This window comes from Brachionichthys hirsutus, chromosome 3, assembly GCF_040956055.1.
Source record: "Brachionichthys hirsutus isolate HB-005 chromosome 3, CSIRO-AGI_Bhir_v1, whole genome shotgun sequence".
NCBI classification, from domain to species: domain Eukaryota; kingdom Metazoa; phylum Chordata; class Actinopteri; order Lophiiformes; family Brachionichthyidae; genus Brachionichthys; species Brachionichthys hirsutus.
This window is the reverse complement of record NC_090899.1, coordinates 8,062,724-8,081,921: the sequence shown is the minus strand read 5'-3', so window position 1 is coordinate 8,081,921 and position 19,198 is coordinate 8,062,724. Positions and strand designations below refer to the sequence as shown.

Below are 19,198 nucleotides of genomic sequence, written 5' to 3'. Positions count from 1 at the left end.
TAATATCTGTTTGACAGTTTTTCATGTTGTAATTAACTTTCATTCATTTAATTACCGTTTGAAAATCAACTTGCAAAGACTTTTGCTTCTTCCTTATATAACCTTGTTTTTGTTGACGCCATTGTTTATTTGCCCCATTTCAAGACTTCTAAGAAGTCCTACGACTCTGTTTCTTGCTTCATCAGCTGATCTGAATTTCTGTGTTAGAGCAAGAAAAAGCTGCAGGGACTGCTGAACGCATCCACAAAGCCTTCAAACCGACTGATCACAAATTTCTAATGACTAATTCCCTTTTGAGTAAGCATGAAAAGACTAATTTCAGTTTGTTCGCTCTTCAATCAGAACTGCTGCACGTTATAAATGCATTTTAAGGTAGCATATGTCTCCTACATAGTCACCTTGCATGGGACATTGAGTTTGTGTGTCTGCGTAGCTCATACAGTGTCTTTTCATGGTTGTCGCAGGTTTATCGAAGGTCAAGGGTCAGCGCTGAAATGGACTTCGTGTCATAATGGCTTGTGCCTCCTTCTGCTCTACCCTTTGTCTGTCTCATCTGGGGTAAGAGAATCAAATGTCATTGTGGAGTTATTATAATGGTCACGTCATCACAGTAGCCGTGGCCTTTTCAAGTCCCATCTGTGTTCAGGCTTTTCAGCTGAGCGGTGTGAACCTTGACTTTAATGAAGCTATAACTGTATGAAGCCATACCAGTTTAGGATGGTGTCTGTACTGTAAACAGGAAGCAGGTCAGTGTCATACTTATGGCTTAATCTTAAATTAGGAGACTCTTGTTTAGGGTAGTTTAAAAAGTCCCTCCTCTCACTTTTTCTAAATTTATGAACACATCAATTGTCGATCCAGATTATGAAAGGGACCAACTATTAATGCAATCAATGTTACCTTCCGGTTTTTCATAGTTAAATAGTCAAGCTTTTCTGCAGGATAATTTTTCATGGCAACATGACCATAACTGATTTATTCATGATAACATTTAAGATAATAGCATTTGAGTATTGCTGTTTTATGCTAGTATGTAAATCTGAACAGTAAATGTCAAATCAATGTGATAACCTTTTTAGTATACAGTATATATATACAGTAGTATATGTACACTTCCGGAGTCTTCTGGCCTTGCCCTCTGATCTAATCCTCCTGCCACCATGGGGAACCCATTGGTTTGACCTTTCTTAATTTTTCCTGCTGTTCTTTCAGACTTTTCATGCTCTTTCTTTATGACTTTGCTGTTAGGTGTTATCACCACATCTATCACTACTGCCCTTTTCTGTTGTTGGTCCACCCCCACTATGTCCTGTTGGTTAGGGAGCAGCTGTCATTCAGGCTGGAAGCTGAAGTCCCACAGGGGCTGCCGCTTGCCCCTGTTGTTAACATTTGGGTACTTCTAACCCATAGGGACACATTTATGTTTCTGCAATCTCTCCCAGCGATTTGGTTGTGTCTGTCCATGTGTGCCATTCCAGCTTGCTTCTTACACCCAGCTGCTGTGCCGGGCTGTTCCAGGGGCATCACTGCACAGCCTGTACCCTGAGTCTTCACTTCTATGGTCATGTGTGGCCCTTGTGCTCAGAGTTTGATCTTGTGTCTGTGTGTGCATGTGTGTGTGTGTGTGAACCAACAAAATTCATGAACCAATGCCTTTTACTGCTAGACTGGTCAGATTCAGTGCATCTCAAATGCTCAAAAAACAAAAACAGTTCCATGTTTTACAGCAACACCCTAAAAGCTCCAGCAATTAACTCTAAAGACGTTTTTTGAAACCCAAACATTCACTACCAACCCTGACATTGGAATCTGCCTCCAGAACGCAAAATTATAGGAACACACTTTCCTTTTCTGATGAAAGAAGAGACTTTAATCTTTCTTTTGATATGTTATGCTAGGTGGGTGTTTGCATAGTCATAGTAAAGAATATTCTGTGGGGCTTGGAAAATTGGGAAAAATGCACGAAAACTGGGGCAATCAGCATACAGCTGAGCTGAAAATGGCTGGCATGCAATGAGTTAATATATAAATAAAATGAACATCCTAGACTCAAGAGCTAAAAAACAAAAGACCATTGGTGATAATGTGGGATTACTGTTACTGCCTAACTGCAGTGGAATAGGAACACAAGCTGGATACAACAAACATGTGTCTTGGTGATAAATTAAATCTGCAGCATTTAGAAGCTCTTGGTTGTACAAAAAGTCAGCTGAATCAATATTATAAGGATGATTGTGTAAACACAAACTCTCACTGAGCCAATCACTAAATTTTGACATACTATTAGCATTTCTAACATAATGGAACTTTTACAGCAGTTACTGCAGACGACTGTCACATATTAATTTATGTAAACTGTATGCTAATGAGCTCCAGTGTTGTTGGCTGTTTGTATGCATCCTCTGTAATGGCCAATTTGCCCTTCACATTTGACGTGAGGTGACTGGTTTCGCCTTGATCTATGAGCGCTGCTTCTCACTCATGCTGTCAGATGCAACAGAGCATGCACTTCACAAACAACTCGGTCATTGCGCCAATGAAGCTCACGATTCAAGTACCCTGGCAGAATCGGGCTGGCGTCTGCGTGGGGCATTCTTTAAACTAGATTTGAGCTTGGATCTTGGCATTAATCCTGAACTGTAATTATTCATAAAACTCTATGCACAGGTGGTCATCGACTTACGTCCACAATTGGTTCCGAGGGTCTTGTCATAAGTCGGCCCATGTTACATTACTGTAAATATTTTATGCTGTGGCATGATTCTGTAAATGAGGAGCAGAAAGAGACCATTTCCTCTCGGTAGAGAGGGGTGAGACCGTAGAAACTGTCATACACTCGATTCTCTAGCTCGCTCGCTTTCCAGTATGTCGTAAAAACAGCTCGGAAACAGACAAAAAAACAACAGACCAGTGCGGTCGCAGGTCACACAGGTCGAGGACCCCCTGTATAACAATTTTAAGCCTAGCCTGACTGTTGGAGGCTTGTGGATAGTCTGCGATAAGGTCGCCTTCCTGACTTTGATGCAGTGCGCCACAGAAAATCAGAGCCTGGTAGAAGGATGGACAATCCCACCTATGGCAAACAAGGGGGATTAAGGTGATAATCATTACTCTTCCCAGGAGGAATTAACTGCTGGAACATTGACATTGACAAAAAACCATGGGTGAACAAGGTCTCTGATAGCCATGCTTTTTGCCTCCTCCCAATACCATATCTACATGACCAAGGGGGTATTTAATTCACGGTAATTACTTTATTGACTCATTTTCAGGACCGTATCACTGCAGGTTCCCATCAATAAGACATGCCAAGATGAATAATATAGTCAGACACAGTGGGGGGGGCCTTCTAAGACAAAAGACCACAAGACCACATCCCTGTGGTGCATGTTTGTGTCACCCTCCCTCCCTGTGTCATGCTCCCTGTCCTCATTTTATCACTCCTCAGACATACTCAGCCTTTGTTCTTCTCCACCCCTGTCCATTAAACCACATCATACTCCTCCAACTCCTTTCCTCTTCTTCCTTTCATGTCTCCAGGCACACATGCCCAGCAGGCCGTCAGGCCCGAGCCCGGGAACCTCACGGTGAGGATGAGAGCCACAGCTGTGTTGAGGTGTGAGGTGCTAGAGGCCTCAGGGACTGCAGTGGGTAAAAGATGGCCTCCTCCTGGGACCTCAGAGACGCCTGCCAGGCTTTTCCATGCTTCAAACCCCCCAAGACAAGGATACTCATTAAGGGTAAGGCCTGTTGGACTTTGAGGGACCCATCCAAAAATAAAAACAACTTTTTTGATAAGGGCATCCCAAAAGACACCAGAATTTGGAATAAAATTCAAATAAATGTTTGAAGAAGGGAAATAAATACAAATAATAATGCATTTCAGTGTATTTTTCCAACATGCATACTCATTTTCTTGTAATGTGCATGTCAAATGGTTTTAAAACTGTGCTGCTGTCAGCTCAGGAAACAGAGTCCAGTCCAGTTTGATGATGGCTACTGTTGTACTAAATAAGATTATGGTGTTGTTTTGCCTTCAATGTGCTGTATTAAAGCAGCACAGGAACCTTCTGGGACACCAGCTCTCTCTACTTGGAGCATCTGGGACTGAGGAGGTGATGTGATTGTTAACATCCTCTCACCAATCCCCCGCACTGTCACTCACTTGTAAAGGGCAAAAAAAATAAAATTAAACCAACAGAGTGTCAGCAAATCAGTGAAATGTGGCAGGAAATAAAGTGTGTTGCAGAATATGCAACACAGTCTATAAAAAGTAATAGCCAATTATAAGGCAATCCCTAGCAAGAGAAGAGCATCTGTTCCTGATCAGCCAGCAACTCGACAAGCCGCACTTCACTGTTGCTCCGAGTGGGAGACGGCCACTGACACATAAACACTCAGAGATGCATAGATGCCGAGCCACACATTTTCCACAATCGTTAATACTTAAAGGTTGCATTACAAAAAAAAAAAAAAAAAAAATCAGAGGCTACAGATTCAGGTACAAAAAATATCTTATTTTTTTAATTTATGTAATGAAGAAAGTGGGCTGCGCATATGGAACATATGAAAATATAAATAATAAAATGAACTTTCACAAGCTGCAAAACATTCATTAATAAAATACTCAGTGCAGGTAGACTTTACCAAGAACAGAAACTGCAGTGATGTAGGCAATCAGTTTACACTGCTCAGACAGAGCAAAATCATTCCTAATGACACTTGACAGCACTTGATACTCCACATGTTTTCACTGATTGTCACAATCAGTGATGATTATATATGCTAAAAAAAAAAGCTTGAAATCACCCACTTTCACTCACAAATAGAACTAGCTAGGACTTACTCATATTCTTACAGTAGCTGTCGCACACTTTGTGTCATCAAGCTGAGGCATTGATGTGAAAACATGACACTAATTATTAGGATTCAATGTACATATGGGTGAAGTAAATCCTAGTGTAAAGAAAAACAGCTTGTAAAATGCACCAAAGCAATAAGTGAGAATTTATTTTAATGGCTGGTCCACATGGTGCCGTTTAATTGTTGCATTTGGCATGCAGCAAGTCAGTGAAGCAAAATACAGTACAAATGACACCACATATACATAAAGTGTTGCATTGTTTCCATAAATAATCTAATATAAAATTTAATTCACTAATAAACCATAGCTGCATGTGATTGAGCACTTGTTTGAATTTTTATCTTTTTTCCTTTTGTCATGTTGTTAACAACTCAGCGTTTGCAAATGTAGTTGTCAAACTGAAAGAATTGTTAAACCTTGGAAGCATAAAAAAATAAAAAATACTGACCAGAGCGACAGAAGGTTGCAAGGAAGACTCTTCCTTGTTGTGTGGATACTTAATGATGAATACTAAAATATTTCTGCTGAAAATGTGGATGTTTTTTGTTTTGGTGTTTTGCATGGTAACATTTTTTCAAAAGATGACACTTTGTCCTTCAAAACATTCTTGTGGAAATGAATGGCCATATGCAACCAAGGTTTAGAGTGAAATAGTTGTAAATGGCCCTTTTGGCTCAAATTCAAAATAATGAAGCATTTGTACTAAAGTAGGGTACGTACTTTAAAGTGATACCATCTGTACCAGATACAAAACAGTAACAATACACACATTATGTGCAAAAATGTGGAATATATTCTCTAAAATATTGTCTGATCTTATCATTTTAATTTTTTATTTTTTACAAAAACCGAATAAGCAGGACCCACAGTTTACATTCACCCGGTTAAACGATTCAAAAGGTTTTTCTGAATTATGCAGACTAACCTATTACACAACAATATGTGTATCCAATTCCAGGGTCTATACACAAATGAAGATTTACAGAGGGGAGAATACGTGGCAGTATATTATGTACTGCATGCATAATGACTATGAAGATATTCTGTATCTCAAAATTGTAAAAGCTCTTTCTGAATAAGTGCAGGGTAATGGAAAATTAGCAAATCATGTTCCAGCCATCTGCCATCCCCCCTATCATAAATACACACCCTCTGCAACTTGATTGCAGTATTTGTGAGTAATTTCAGGAAAGAGGAATATGATTAATAACTCAACATGTCTTTCTGTCTGCATGCAAAGATAACTGAGATGTGAAAATTGCTTCTGGTTGGTGTTAATTATCTTGCCAACTTACTTGACACAAGCATTTTTAGGCCTGGGTGGTTGTCAGACCAAGATACTATTTTGCACTTCTTAGTAGGATATCAGGAGCTGGAAAACCAACACTGAACATCATATAATCTCCACAGGCTATGGAAAAGCATCAAACAAATCAAGGACTGTTGGCACACCAGACTATCACAAGAGAGACAAACAGAAAAAAACTGGCATCAATTAATAAAGTTTATTCAGGCAGCGTTGTGAATCTGGGAAGTTCATTCTGAAACAACGTCCCTCTGCTTATTCTATATACAATAAATGCCTACAGCAGGTGGTTCTCAATGATGTTTGATGCTTCCACTTTACAGCAATAAGAAAATAGTCTATTCATAATCAAATCTCCGCAGAGTATGCTGTGTTGAATGCCAAACTGTCATAGTGCAAATTGCTTTTATTGTTAATTTTCCCGTTTCCCCAAGTTGAAATTGCACATAATTCAGACACTTTGAAATCAACACAGAAGAAAGAGGGCCTGCAGGAGGTACTTATCGATATCCGAGCAACAGCTCTGAACACCAAGTATTATATTCAATGGGCTGTGAACAAGGAAATTAAATGAAGCCCTCTTCTTTGTAATTATTTACATGTATTTAGAGAGTGCATCCTTATCATAATACGATGCACCACAAACAGAATGAATCTCTTCCTCTACTTTATCAGGGCAGTTCCATTTTCAGATTGAAAAAAAAGCCCAAATGGAAGACAAAGCACCATTCGAATGTCAGGTGGGTCAGTCCGAGAGCAGTGGAGCAATCATTTCCAGCACAGCACAGCCTGGGTCAACATGCTAAGTGAGTAAACCCACGGCCAGTGTGAACCAGGGAGATTGGGGGCTCAAAAACATTTATTTTCAGTCAGAGTAATAAAGTGATGCATGCAACAAGACACAGTGAACATCCTTATTAGTCCAGTATCACACAAAACCTCTTCACCAATAATCAGCATACAAGGAGCTCTTAAATATTCATTTCTATTGATGAAAAGAGCTTTAATTTGCTTAACAAATTGCAGTTGCATTTGAAGCTGTGCATACATGAATTTAGGGGCTACGTTTTACTGTAAGTGTCCTATAGGTACAGCAGAACCAATCAAATCCCGGAAGCTCAAATCACATTTGAAGCATGCACAAACAGTTTATTGTGCTGCTTTTTTTTTATTACATGCCAGACATTAATTATTCCTTCAACAAGCACTCTGTCATCTGTCTGTGTTTCAGCAGGTCTATGGCTTCAACCAGCAGCTGTACAATAGAAAGCATCTGTGGAACTTGGATTCCCTGGCAGCCTCAGGGCGATCCATGTCCCGCCCTTGTACAGGAATAAATTATATTGATTGTCCTACTCCTACTCCCATGTCCTACTCAGACATGGGCTGGAATAGATGTAATTATGTGATGACAGTGGACCACCTGTTGTCACTCTATAGCAACTGATATAGTTCTCCCTTTCCCTCTTGCTTCTGTGAACAAGCCCATATGTGGCAGGGAAAGGACTCTAAAAGGACCTTTCTTCTCCAGACAGAGTCCATTTACTTACGTCCCCCTCCCAGTTCTCTCCGGTGCACAATTTCTCCTTCTCTCCTTCACGTTCAGGCTATCTATTTGGTGACCATAGAAGGGTGGGGTGGGGGTTGCTAGGGTAATGTTAGCGGCCTCACTCTCCTCTGGGAAGAAAGCAGGTTTTTCTGACATCAGTGAGTCAGTGGGAGGGATTACGGGTGCGGGTGGTGTGGGATAGAAGGAGGTGCAGACGGCAGACGATTCCTCTAAATGGTTGTGTGCTGTTCTACACTGCAGCAGTTTCATGTCCTACAGCAGACCTGCACCTGCAGCCACAGAAGGTTCGACTCCCACATTTATTACATCTGAAAAGGCTGTGGCGCGTGCACCCACATGCACAAAGTCAACACGTGCTTTTGTCTTTTTAGGAAAGATCAAATTGTGTGGGAATTATGTGCGTGTTGCATCAGGGGCTGCTGGTAGTTTTTCTTTTTTTTTTTACCAATGACTGAAACCTGCTGCTGACCTGTGTATCTGACATTCGGCAATCTGAATCTTCTCCACACATCTCAGATGGTGTTTCTGTTCTGCATCTTGGGAACATTGTTGAGCATTCAAGATGGACATTTGCAGCTGTTGCATAGAGTGAAGGGACTGACTTAAAAAGCACTCTGCAGCCCCGATCCTAAAGGGTCATTTGTTCCACACCACCAGCCGGACTGATTCAAAATACGTGACTAATCTGGGGCTGTATAATGACTCGATGAATTCAATCTGCTGTTAGTGCTGAACTGGGACTGGAAACTGTGCATCCTTTTGAAGAGCGCGAGTTCCCCACAGACTTCTCCATCGCTGAACTACAGTGCCCAAGGCCCCACACCCCTAGCCAGTCAACCGTAGCCATATCCCATCCAGCCCTGCATCAAATCAAAACGCTATAAACTCTTTATGAGGCGATACAGAGGGGAGAGGAGAGGATTGTGAAAACAAAACAGAGATTGCCGGTCAAATAATTGGATTATATGGTCAGAGGGAGTGCTATCATGACTGACTAATTCAAGATGGATCACCACAGGCAGTGAATGGTGGAAAAATGTGCAAAAGAGGGGAACAATGTCAATAAACCCCATCCATCAGCCTTCAGAGAGATGTTTTTAAGGCACTTCCATCGGTGCAACATAACTCCTGTGTGTTTTTGCATTCCTGCAGAGCTTAGATAGGGGATTACTGCAATAGGCAGATCAAGTGGCAGTGAGTAATCCATGACAAAACAACCTATACCCCCTCCACTGAAACCCCGTCCTCGGCTACATCATCCCCTGCTCTGTGCCCGTCACATACCTGACACATCCTGTGTCTCGGTTTATGCCATTAGCCTTAGCATGTAATCCCATTAATGAACAACTCTCCCTCACTGCGTTGCATGCCTCCTGCAAACGTTCAAAACGATTATTTGATGTGTTCCAGTTTTAGAGTGCGTTACTCATTCAGTTGCTATAGTTGGGTCTCACCGAGATGTGTGTGTGTGTGTGAGTAGAGCATGTGCCTGTTTGCGAATGTATGTGTAAGCTTATTATCGGTGTTGTAGGTTAGAGGACATTTTAGGAACCATGCAGTGTTCCATAAGGTTTCCAGGTAGCTAATGAGTTTAGTACCTGGAGAGTATATAATCAGCCATAATGAATGATGGAACAGTTTATTAATGGTGACACAAGCGACAAAGACTATAGCACCTTTATTCACAAAAAGGTGATAGCCGTTCAAGATACTGTATGTCCAGACGGTGTGGCGGTATTACAGCGACATACTGATGCGTCAGGGTCTTAGCAATTATCAAATACGTTTCTGCCAAATTCCTCTGCCTATATGCTAACATTGGTCAAATCTGAACAATTGGAAAATAGTTTCCAGGTTATGTCAAAACAATTTCCTGCAATAATTTAGCTATTTTTTGTCAGAGGGCCTCTGGAAGAAGAAATGTCTGTGCGCGTGAGTGTGCATAATAAGTGGATTCCATTTTGCACCACTCACCGTTGTTTTACCATTGCATTAGAAATCTCTACGTGTTAATCATGAGTCGATTGAGTCATCAACACAAATATTACTTTTTCTTTTTATTTCACTGTAACTTAGTTTCTCACACAGATACATAAAATCTATTAGAATCATTTCTCACGTATCTTATGTATAATCATGTTAAATCAGCATGTGAATATGCTGGTTGAAAAATATGGTTGTACAAATCTACTCTAAAAATTAGTAGATTTATCATCAAACCTAAAATATGAGGTTTTGGATGCATTTGGCATGCAGGTCGCAGGAATGTCCACACCCTACTGAATGTGCATTGGGCTCTCTTTTGCATCTCCAATGTAAGAGGAAGGATTTGGCAACTCCTCCTATTGGCCTCACAACCACATGTAAACACAGTAATCCAGATCCTGCACATCTGCTGTGGTCTCTTTACCTGAGACCACCCACCAGCAGAGCTGATGCAAAAATTGGTTTGCACAACCAGACTTGCTACAAAACCTGTCTGAAAAAGTCTCAGTTAGCTCATCGTCATTCTCTTCATCATCACCTGGGCCTTGGCCTGGCTCCCAAAATCAATACTCTGATCAACTCTATGTGAGGGACACGCGTTGCACTCCAGGAGGCAAATGGTGGCCGCACCAGGTAATTGTATCAGGGCCACTGTTCAGTGCTGCATAAATGTCTTTCTCAAGACAAAGCTGCTTTTTAGTGCATGCACAGTAATCATACTGCTGAATCAGCTTCTTCACATGCTTCCCCTGTCATGGATTATCTTGGCAACTTTTACATTCTGATTGGCAAATATTTTAACACATTTGTGCTTAAAATCCAAAAGAAATATTGAGAGAAATTTGGCAAGCCTCGTAGGTACACAATAAAAATAATTTGCTTACTGGCAAAGTTGTGACAAATAGGAGCGAAAGTGAAAGAGTTCAATCTATACATTTTTATTATGGACAAATTGTGCATGTCTCGATCATGTGAGGACAGAATCCACCTGTCTTTGATGTTGTCTGATGCAAGGGAAAACAAAGTCTGCATCTATATGTGCATGAAGGAGGATGATCAGTGGGAAGAATTGCTTATGCATATTGATGTCTGACTGCTAATCTGCTTCTTATCTGCCTTATCCATCCAGCTGCCTGTATTTGTCTATTGAATTGAATTTTGCAACTCACTGTTTCTCATCTGAAAGGCCGTGGCAAGCCTTTGAATACTCAACTATTTTTGTGTTCATGCCTTAATAGGAGAAGTTGGGCTATAAAGCGGAGAGAAGGGGAGTTAGGCAGGCTAAATAATGAAAACCTAACTGGAAAATGGAAAAATAAGCGTTCATTTGTGTCTTCAGTTCCGAGTCCCTGCCTGGTAAATTGAATAGAATGTCTGCTTTTCTTTTCTTTTGTCATGTTTGCACTAATACGTGGGTGCCTGGAAGCTCATCTTGACTGGGTTGGTTTGCAGATGTGATGGATGATTGACTGTAATCCCCAGCACTAGTCGAAACACACCTTCACTTGCACTTCTGCAGTTTTTACAGCATTGGATGGGGGCGGGGCGGGGCGGGGGTGTCCAAGAGAAGGATGATTAGAGAAGGATGATTAATTGAAAGTGAGATAAGTGAAGCAGGCCAGCATGAGCAAGCAAGGAAAAAATTATATACCTGCCTGCCTCATTTGTGGACAAATCGTTATTATTATTTTAGGATTTACACTCGTAAAGCACAACAAGTGGCGCTCCTACGTGAATTGTGCATCCCTGGGTAGATTGAGAGTGCATGGCCTGTCAATATGCATGGCCAAGTCATCTTCTCTGTTGTGGGGCGGGGGGGGGGGGGGGTCACACACAAACAGATGCATCTCATTATTGCAGCACAGGGCTTCTGCAGTGCTCTAGGTAACCCATCACAGTCCGCGAAGATTCAATTGCTTCCTTTAAATCAGTTTGAAGCTGCAGCCACATCTCATTTGTCTCAATAGCTGACCAGAGCCAAGCGGTGACTCTTCATACGACAACAGCTCCTCCTAGTGGTCACAGAGCGTGTCAGAGGAGAGGAAGGGAGCTGCTCCTCTGGCTGGTCACTTTTACCTCTTACCATGCGTCTGTGTCCCTGCCAGTCCTTCACGTATCCATCCTATAAATCCTTTGCAAATCGTTGTTTTGTGACGCTTTTGCACTTGATCTTTGAAAGAAAAACAACCAAGTCAAGGTGCATGATTCTATGGTGAAGCCCAGCAGAGTACACAATCATGTTTTGTTGGTCTATGCGTGATTGAGTCTTGGTTGAATGTGGCAGAAATATCTCGGATGGTTATTTGCAGACAGAATCCTCATTTTACTGGTAAACTATTTTTTTGTCCACTGTGCTCAATGCTATGCTTTTTTTCTCCTGAATTTCCTATTTATGGTCAGATGAAAGGATTGTGAAGTAGAACAGTGGGGAAGTGAAGGCCGCTTTGATCAGTCTGGAAATCGCTTATTTAGCTCAGGGGTGATCTGAGAGGAGAAGTGTTTGGTGTTTGCTACTATGGATTATCACTGGATGTTTTTATTTTTTCATCACTATTTTATCACTTTCATTTGTGTGTTAACTCAACAGAGCAACAAACCTTGCTGTCGGGAATCACTCAAACATCGACAGTGTCACACATTACCTTGTAACCTGGCGTGTTGTTGTCTCATTCAGCTCCTCCTTCCAAGCTGTATGTCCAGCATAGCAGCACTTTGGGTGGCAGGATGAAAGTGCACTGTCACTGGTCTCACCCCTGGTGCGAAGCCTGTCGCTGGAATTATACTTTTGAAAGGTCACTCGTCTTTTCAGCTGCATTTCATATGAGAGAGACGGACAGGTTAGAACAAACAGCAACAGCCTTTTCAATATTCCACATGCGTGGATGCCCATAGGTCGCAAGCTGAATACATAAACATGCAAGCGTTGCTGTAGATAAAATAAAAGTTCAGTAAAGAGTTCTGGCTTCAGAGTCTTCAAAATGCAGAGTGTAAAGGACAAGCAGCCCAAACATTTGAATTTCTAATTTGCACTGACTTTAAAATTACAGATAGTGAGTGTAAGTTCAAAGTTCATAAACTGCATTTTATCTATCTGTTTGCTTGTGTTTTTACTTTTGTTGCCTCTTTCCGACTATCATATTGAAGAATGCTCAGAGAAGGAGCAGTATTTGGGTTTTTTCTTCAGTTTACCCACAAATATTCTTTCCTTTGTTTTGAATTGTACACGTTTTTTGTATGTTTTTGTTATCATGTCAACACTGATTTGATGACTTTGGTTTCGAGACACTGGTTTGTTTGCGCACCACAAATGGGTTTATAATAGTCCACTCTTTACCATTATGGAGCAGAATAACATTTATTTGTTTGCCACACATGAACAAGTTCACGCACAGTTCTGCCCTTTTTCCTGTGCCACCCCCCCCCCCCCGTTGTGTCTTTCAGATGGAGTCGAGCTGACAGGTAGCGGAGTCTTTCACCGTGTCAAAGGATAAGCTTCTGAACGCGCATGCTCAAATAACGTATGTGTTTGCCCGCCTGCCAGAGTCCCTCTCCTGAACAACCTGCTCTATCGCTCCGTCTGCTTTAGTTGCCCCCCCCCCCCCCTGCCCCTTGTTTTCACACTGTTATTTTCCCCGTCTGTCTAAGTGAGGAAAATGGATTTCCGTGCACTGAAAACTGTTCCTTGGCACTGTGCGATTGAATTAGCTTCTGTCAAATGCAGGAAATTACATTCCATCAGTGAGGCAGACCCAATTCTCACCAGTTTGCCAGGTGCCTATATGTTAAAACTGGGCCATGGATTGTTTTAATCCTTGCTTGCCTCCTCTGTGTCAAAGATAATAACCTCATGCCATATCCTAAAATAACATTGGCACTGATTAGCTGCAGGCTTCACACTAGGTGTAGTCAGCAGTGTTTCATGCATGTTCCAGTTGACATTGTAATGGACTGTAATTTGTTATTGAGGACATAAATTGAGATTGTAAAATAGGCTAAGAATAAATGCACTGCATTGCGGGGAGAAAGTCAACCTTCAACGCACATCACAAAGCACATTTTTTAAAACTGCTTATCTCATGAGTTTAACAACCAGACAGTGATGAAGAGTAATTCATTATACAGTATTTAATCAAGTATTCTAGTTGAGTACAAATAGTGCTTTAATTGAGCATTTTCATTTGTTGCCACCCTTCTACATTCCTGCTACAGTCAGGATGCATCTTGTGTTCATAAAACCCTCAGATTGTGATGCTCTCTTTCCCTTCATCGTTTCCTCTTAATCCACATTTCAACCCCTACAGTAAGTTAGACTGCAGGTGTCAGAAAGAAAAGAAGCGAGATAACTGTCAATTTATCCGCTACATCACAGAGATGTTTCCCCCCGCAATTTCTCAGATTTAAATAATAAATAAATAAATAATTTACGAATAGAAAATTCTTGAGGACTAGAATTAATTATTACTTGTATTCCTCCAATCCTCAGTCAAGTCTCTCCAGACTCTAATTTAAATAATGCAGACTTTGAAGGAATTCACAAAAACAAATAAATAAAGGTAGTTCTAAATAGGTTACAGCGAGAAAATGCTGTCTTAGATCAGGAAGAAGCGTACAGAGGAACAATAGAGAGCTTCATCAAATGGTGAGAAACATGCAGTTTACTGTCATCAAAACCAACGCATGTCTGGTGGACTGATCATTCCCTTTAGTCCATCAGCATTTAGTTTAATTATAGAAACAAAATAAGGACAGAGACAAGCTTGGCCATTAACACTGATTCTATACATTCTAAAATGTGGATGCTTCACTCATATATTCAACTGGAAGCAGAAACAACTAAACGGCAATTACAGTTAGAGGTGGGCCTCTAAGGCTACTGTCAGTATGAAAAGTAAGAAAAGTGTTTTTGAAGAATGAATAAACTGAAGCTTTTTTTTATTCAAAATGAACTGCTTCTTTTCTCCCTATTTGTCGATTTTATTCATCAGTTCTTGAGTTATGGCCAAAAACCTTTTTCTTTAACTCACAACAGACCTTTGACCGTTGTCTTTTAACCACTAAATTCCGATTGTCTCCTTTAGTTCAAGTGGATGCTGGATGTACTGAAATTTCTTCATGGCCAATCACTTCCATTAAAATGAAAGTTCAGACAGACGACCCAAGGACATAACGCCGCCGGCCGCAGCAATCACAGGGGGTTAAAAAAGTCAAGCAAACTACAACAAACGTGCAAACAATCTGTGACCCATTTAGGGAACCAGAGGATTTAACCATAGTTACTAAGAAAAAAATACACAATACATTGAAACTAACTTAAATTCCACCAGCTACAAAGGTAAGAAGATACCTGTCCATGTATTTAACATTAATACTTATCTGATAATGAAATAGCCAATTATATTGCAGTCATGTTTTGAACTTTACTGCAAGTAGCAAAAATTTATAATTTACTATTTTGGATACAGTTACTGATAATACTTCTCTTAAGTAGTAATTTACTATTTTCATTCTAATTGGTAAAGTATCTGAGTATTTCTTCCACCGCCGGCTGTAAACAAAGGTGTGCTAAGCTGCTTTGAGTTTAAACACTCTTACTGGCTCAGTATACACTTACATATTTCAATCCGTCTTCCGTCCTTCTTCTTTTGTCTGTCGCGTCTCAAAGGTTCACCTCCTCTGAGCTCTGGCTACGGGGGGGCAGCCGGTGCGTAACGCCATAGCCCCGCCCTTTCCCGCCATAATGACCATTATGAGTGCGATCATACTGTCAGTGTCTCAGCTTGTGTGTGACCTCACTGTCTGTTTAACAAAAACACATTTGTGTACAAATCTCTCTACCACACTGGAACCCAACCCCAGGGAGGCCCAGGAGCAGCCGTCTTCCTGCGTTCCTCCTGTCTCAGGAGAGACATTTGACTTGAAGGCAGGCTCACACCTCACTTCTTTAAGACAGCATGAGTGTGACTGCGTCCAGTTCTTGAACTTATTGTGGTGAGTGAGATTGATGTGACCACAGCAGGAGGTCTACATTGTTTTCTTGTTGTGATGACTAGCAGCGTAAAAGTAACGCACCAACACCGGCATTCAATCTGTATTAACTTAGTTTTAATTTACTGTTGCATTTGGTAAATCTCCAAATGTACACGCTTAGTTTATTTTCAATTTTAATAAAAAATATTTTATGCAAACAAGATGGATTATATCAGCGGGGCTTCAATTACAAAACCTTTTGAAAAGCGTTATAATAACTAATATGGAAAGCCTTCGCAGTAAATAATGATGAATCCTGCAACGCCAGTCCAGCAATTCTTGTGCTCATCATCTTCAATTAATTTTAGAATCCACTGAGCCGCAAAGGAAGAAGACACATTCTGTTGCCTTTCTTTTCATGTAATCACAAACCCTGAGACATTATATAACAAACTATTACTGCGCCACACAAAGATGGCTTATTGGCACATTTGCCTTGTCTCTCTGTGTTGCATGGCCACAATGAAAACCCATTGTTGCAGGAGGAACAAACAACGTGATGTCATGGCAATTGTTTACTACAGTAAACAGGTATTTTAAAATAGACTGTTTATGTGCGTGAGTTTATCCAGCTGCTGCTCCCAGGCCTGAATCAAAGCCGTTGATTAACCTGGAACTCAGCGCTCACACCTTTCGGCTCTCCCTACTGGCTGATCAGACACCTCTATGTTGTCTCTCCTTGTACTCCTCCACACCAGGAGCAATTGCTGCTGTTTTAATGGCCAACAATGGCTGCAAACACTCCTCTCTTCCTCTTCACCCTCTGCTTATTATTAAGCAACGCAGACTCCTTGTTAAGTGCTAGTATCACACTGAACTTGGGAACAATGCTGCAGCTTACGCAGCATGCCAGCCCATCAAAGCCGGCACGTTGGCCATTTTCAGGCAGCCAGATTGTTTGCTGTTGTGTCATACTAGCCCGCGGTCTGCAGCCTGCTCTCTGAAAACGATCGCAGCAGTGACAAAGGCCCATCCTCCTCCCGTATACATATGCATACATTTTACTCAAGGAGTATCTGTAAATATATTCATATTTCACATTGCCTATTACTGCTTGAACATCTGTTGTTTTGCTTTATGTGCTGGATCGGCTCGCTGCTCTCTTAATACTTGATGCTTTCATCAGATGCGGACCCCTTATCCCACAGTCATGTTGATTGTGCCCATTTTATTGGCCCCATCTCAAAAACAGGAACGCTCCCCACCTGATTGCTGAGTGTTCTCATCAGAGAGCAGTTTCTCTATTGATGGCCATTCAATCCAGCTGCTCTATCTCTTCTTGTGTCTTATCCTTTTCAGTTTCCTATCTCCCTCAATTCCTTTGCCTTTTGTCCAGTCCATTTTTATCTTTGTCTCCAGTTTCCTGCCAGTCCCTCCTCAGCCTCCAGTTATCACAGGTCTGGTATAGAGAGAGGAAATAAAAGCGATGGAAAGGCTCATGTTATTATCTGTCTCTCGTGGTGGAAAGCCCCCTGGCCACTCTCCACTGGACCAAGGTAAATCTTCTGCACCATCTGTTAAGGAGGCTTCCTAACACAATTCTACAGGAACTAAATGAGCTATTTTCACGTAAACTTGCAGTGTAAGTGTCCTGTTGTTTGAAGCTGATGTAATTCATTCACTGCACCATATGGGACGGTGTAATTCAAAGGCATTCTTGATCTTACCTTTGTTTAATTTTATCACTTTATTGGAGAAGTTCTGTCCATGACGTGGGAGGAGGACATGGTGGCTCAAAAGTCCCGCAGTGTCCTCCTCCAAGGGACGACAAGGCCGTGCCGTCCTGTGAGAGCGTCAGTCTGGTGTCCCGATCACCTCTGTCTGTCTGTTAACAGGCTCAAAGCCCTGACTGGCCTCACAGCAATGGATGCAAAAGGCTATGGACATGATGCAGAGGAGAAAAATAAGACTTCATTCTCAGCAATTGTTTTGCTGTTGCAGCAAAAACTTGTTCATCTAATATCATTAATGAAACTATTTTTTTTTTATTACAAGTGCAGCCCATATTTCCATATCAGTGCACACTTTTCCAGAGCTGCTGGAGTAACTCAGCTGAGGCGCTTCAATGAGCAATCCTGGGGCAGTAAACCGTGCGGTAATGCCCATGGTTATGGATTCTACCTTTCCCTGTGAATACAAAATGTTTGCTTCAGCACCAATAAAGCAGATAAAGAATTAATTTTCAACTGTGTGGGTATATTGACCTTAACAGCGGTTTATTTCCACTACGGAGCTGCATGATGTAAATCAGACCTGTAAGTGATGCACGTGCTTTATATAAACATGAATTTGGAACCGTCCCTGCAGAAGTCTCTTGTTCATACTGAGAAAAAATGGATGAAGATAGCGCTCTCCTCATCAAGCCCTCACCCGGCGCCGGTGCCATGCCTCCCAGTCATTCATTCGGGGATGTTGGAAATGAGCTGCCGACTGCCTGACTGAGCTTTAGGCACCAGTAATGGCTGGAGGGCAAAGAATATGTCTCACTGGAGTAATGTGAATATTAGTCTTTGTGTCATGCACAAATGCATCCTAGTCTGTGTCATGCTGCATAGACACAAATAGGCACAAGGTTTACATACGTGATCCCTCCTTCACCATGTCTGCCACCTTACTCCCCAGCCTGTATCCCCCCCGAAGGCTTTCATGCTGCTGCATCTCTTTGCCTGCAGCTATTCTACCTTGTCTCCACCTGTGGTTAAAACAAAGCAGACTTGCAAAATCACTATGAAAACCTCCAGAGAAAACAAGTTGCCACTCACAGTGAATTTCATTCTCATCCTTGATACCGCGCTACGGTTCAAATCCGAAAATAGTTGCGCTGTCACTGTGATCAGGATAGGAAAGCTGTTGAATGTTCTTGTTCGCGGAATGATTTTTTTTTTTTTACTGAATTGTCTCTTGTATGTGTTCTTGAACATCAGTTGCGCCTTCAGAGGTGACAGTGCCGGGTTCGCTCACCGCCACGGGAGGGACAAGACTTGAATCTGTGCTGCTGCTACACCTCCTCCAGTAATCCTCCTGTCCAGATTGGCTGGTGGCTGGGCCATAAGGAGCTCAATGTGTCGACTGTAACAATGGAACACGCCTGGATATATCTGTCAAAGCAACGAGCCGAGAACAATGCTGGCAAGAGACAGAGCACACAGTAAATTACAACTGGTAATCCTAGAGAGTATACTCTTCAGTATAAAGAAAATATTGACTGTTTATGCTTCTTTTTATGAGCATAAGTTGAACGACATGAAAATGAGCTTGCCTTCACGCACCAGCAAAAAAAAAATAATCTCAAAATTATTTTCAGTTGAATTAAAATAGTCATAGTAATGAAATGTGACCTCATGCGAACCGTCGCGGATGAAAGGAAACAATATGACCACAAGCTGTCCCAGAATAGTCCTTCTGCAACGCCATAAATGAATCAGCAGCCCATTCTACAGCGCAT

At 41.5% G+C, this 19,198-nt stretch overlaps 1 protein-coding gene across 1 annotated transcript in view; it reads left to right on the top strand.

The window, feature by feature from the left end:
- Positions 1 to 494: 494 nt before the first annotated feature.
- nphs1 (NPHS1 adhesion molecule, nephrin) overlaps positions 495 to 19,198 on the top strand; it is a 30,018-nt gene continuing 11,314 nt past the window's right edge. The window contains 13 exon segments of the mRNA XM_068758334.1: positions 495 to 558; positions 3,541 to 3,643; positions 3,645 to 3,722; positions 6,844 to 6,952; positions 7,402 to 7,495; positions 13,168 to 13,187; positions 13,189 to 13,244; positions 17,113 to 17,218; positions 17,220 to 17,249; positions 17,443 to 17,506; positions 17,509 to 17,580; positions 18,678 to 18,721; positions 18,723 to 18,901. Of these exon segments, the coding sequence (XP_068614435.1) occupies positions 495 to 558; positions 3,541 to 3,643; positions 3,645 to 3,722; positions 6,844 to 6,952; positions 7,402 to 7,495; positions 13,168 to 13,187; positions 13,189 to 13,244; positions 17,113 to 17,218; positions 17,220 to 17,249; positions 17,443 to 17,506; positions 17,509 to 17,580; positions 18,678 to 18,721; positions 18,723 to 18,901 (1,019 nt within the window).